The sequence below is a fragment of the Orbilia oligospora genome (genome assembly GCF_000225545.1).
Source record: "Orbilia oligospora ATCC 24927 unplaced genomic scaffold scaffold00097, whole genome shotgun sequence".
Classification (NCBI taxonomy): domain Eukaryota; kingdom Fungi; phylum Ascomycota; class Orbiliomycetes; order Orbiliales; family Orbiliaceae; genus Orbilia; species Orbilia oligospora.
This window is the reverse complement of record NW_011645654.1, coordinates 714,032-715,360: the sequence shown is the minus strand read 5'-3', so window position 1 is coordinate 715,360 and position 1,329 is coordinate 714,032. Positions and strand designations below refer to the sequence as shown.

General features: G+C 46.3%; 1 protein-coding gene across 1 annotated transcript; it reads right to left on the bottom strand.

Moving 5' to 3' along the window:
* Positions 1 to 63: 63 nt before the first annotated feature.
* AOL_s00097g207 (uncharacterized protein) lies at positions 64 to 1,076 on the bottom strand (the record flags this gene model as incomplete). The annotated part of the gene is made up of 2 exons (XM_011126040.1): positions 64 to 147; positions 231 to 1,076. 2 exons carry the CDS (start codon positions 1,074 to 1,076, stop codon positions 64 to 66), a joined length of 930 nt encoding a protein of 309 aa, XP_011124342.1.
* Positions 1,077 to 1,329: the final 253 nt, after the last annotated feature.

The window sequence follows — 1,329 nt, the reverse complement described above, 5'->3', positions numbered from 1 at the left end:
TCAAATAGGCAGGCAATGCCCCCCAAAATGTTTCTGAATAATAATAAAAAGGGGAGGGTTAACTTACATATCAAAAGAGAATTTATGGGCAGCGTCAAAGTCGGCATCCGTTAACGGACGGTCTACTTTGGCATTACATCTCGAGACCTGAAATTTTTTTAAAAAAATTTATTAGTATATCTTATTTCCCTTTATATTATGAGAAATTAGAAGTAAAAAAAATAACATACGACAAAACGGATACCAGTGAGCATGTTGTACATGGTCACGTAGTTTGAATGATTAATGTCGACTTTGGTACCAACGAGGACCTCATCTTCGACTTCTTCCTCCTTCTTCTTTCGCTTGCTAGCACGTTTCGCGCGAATCGCTTCGGTCCATTTAGCGGAGTCTTCATCTTGGGGAATTTCGTCGAGATGAACGTCGGAGTGGACCGATCTGGTTTGACGTCTTCCTAGAGAAATAGACGCGCGACGAGGGGTCGACGAATGGTGGATCGGAGAGATTTGGTCCCTGTTGTGGAGAATGTCGTCGGATTGACTGGTAGTGGCTAGGATTCCAGCGCTGGTATGAACGGGATGGTTGTGATGATGCCTCGACGAGGAAGAGGACGAAGACGAAGCCTTGGGGACTTGGAGAGTGTGGCGGTGTTTAAGGGGCCCGTTAGGGGAGTGGTCGAGGGCCATGGGGGAAGAATGACGTTTCGGAGAAGTATTCGAAGTTGTAGATTGATTGGAAAAGGAAGAATCGTTTCCGGCGACGAGAGTTCTGGAGGTGTTTGTGCCATTAGGGGAGGCGGGAGTGGTGGCTAGAATTGGAATTTCATCTCTTTGGGACCTCTCCTCCGACCGTTTTTCGTCGGACTTTTTCTCGGCAGGTGACCTGGGAGAGGCCCAACCGTTATTTTCAAGGGAAGAAGACATGATTCTCTCTTGGGAGAAGGTTTTCAGGTTGACGTTGAATGGCCTTTCATGGTGATGATGATGTTGCATATCCAGGGCGACGTCTTGTTGGAGGATATCGATGGGGAGTTTCTGGACGATGACCGAGTATTGGTTGTTTTCCTCGACGGTCATTATAAAATCGGACTTGTTTTTCTTCTCCTTCTTCCTTTATTTCTTTCCCGGTACAGAGACAGAGAGAGAGAGAGAGACGGACAGACGGTGGATCCGAGAAGTCTCGTTTGAATATCCTTTTTGTACTTTTTTGTATATGTTTGGTGGTGGTGTCTAAGGGAGGATCGGGGTCAGTGACAATCAAACCCACCACGGACAGACAGACAGACAGGCAGACAGATCGGTCTGACAGAACAAACATACGATTTATAAA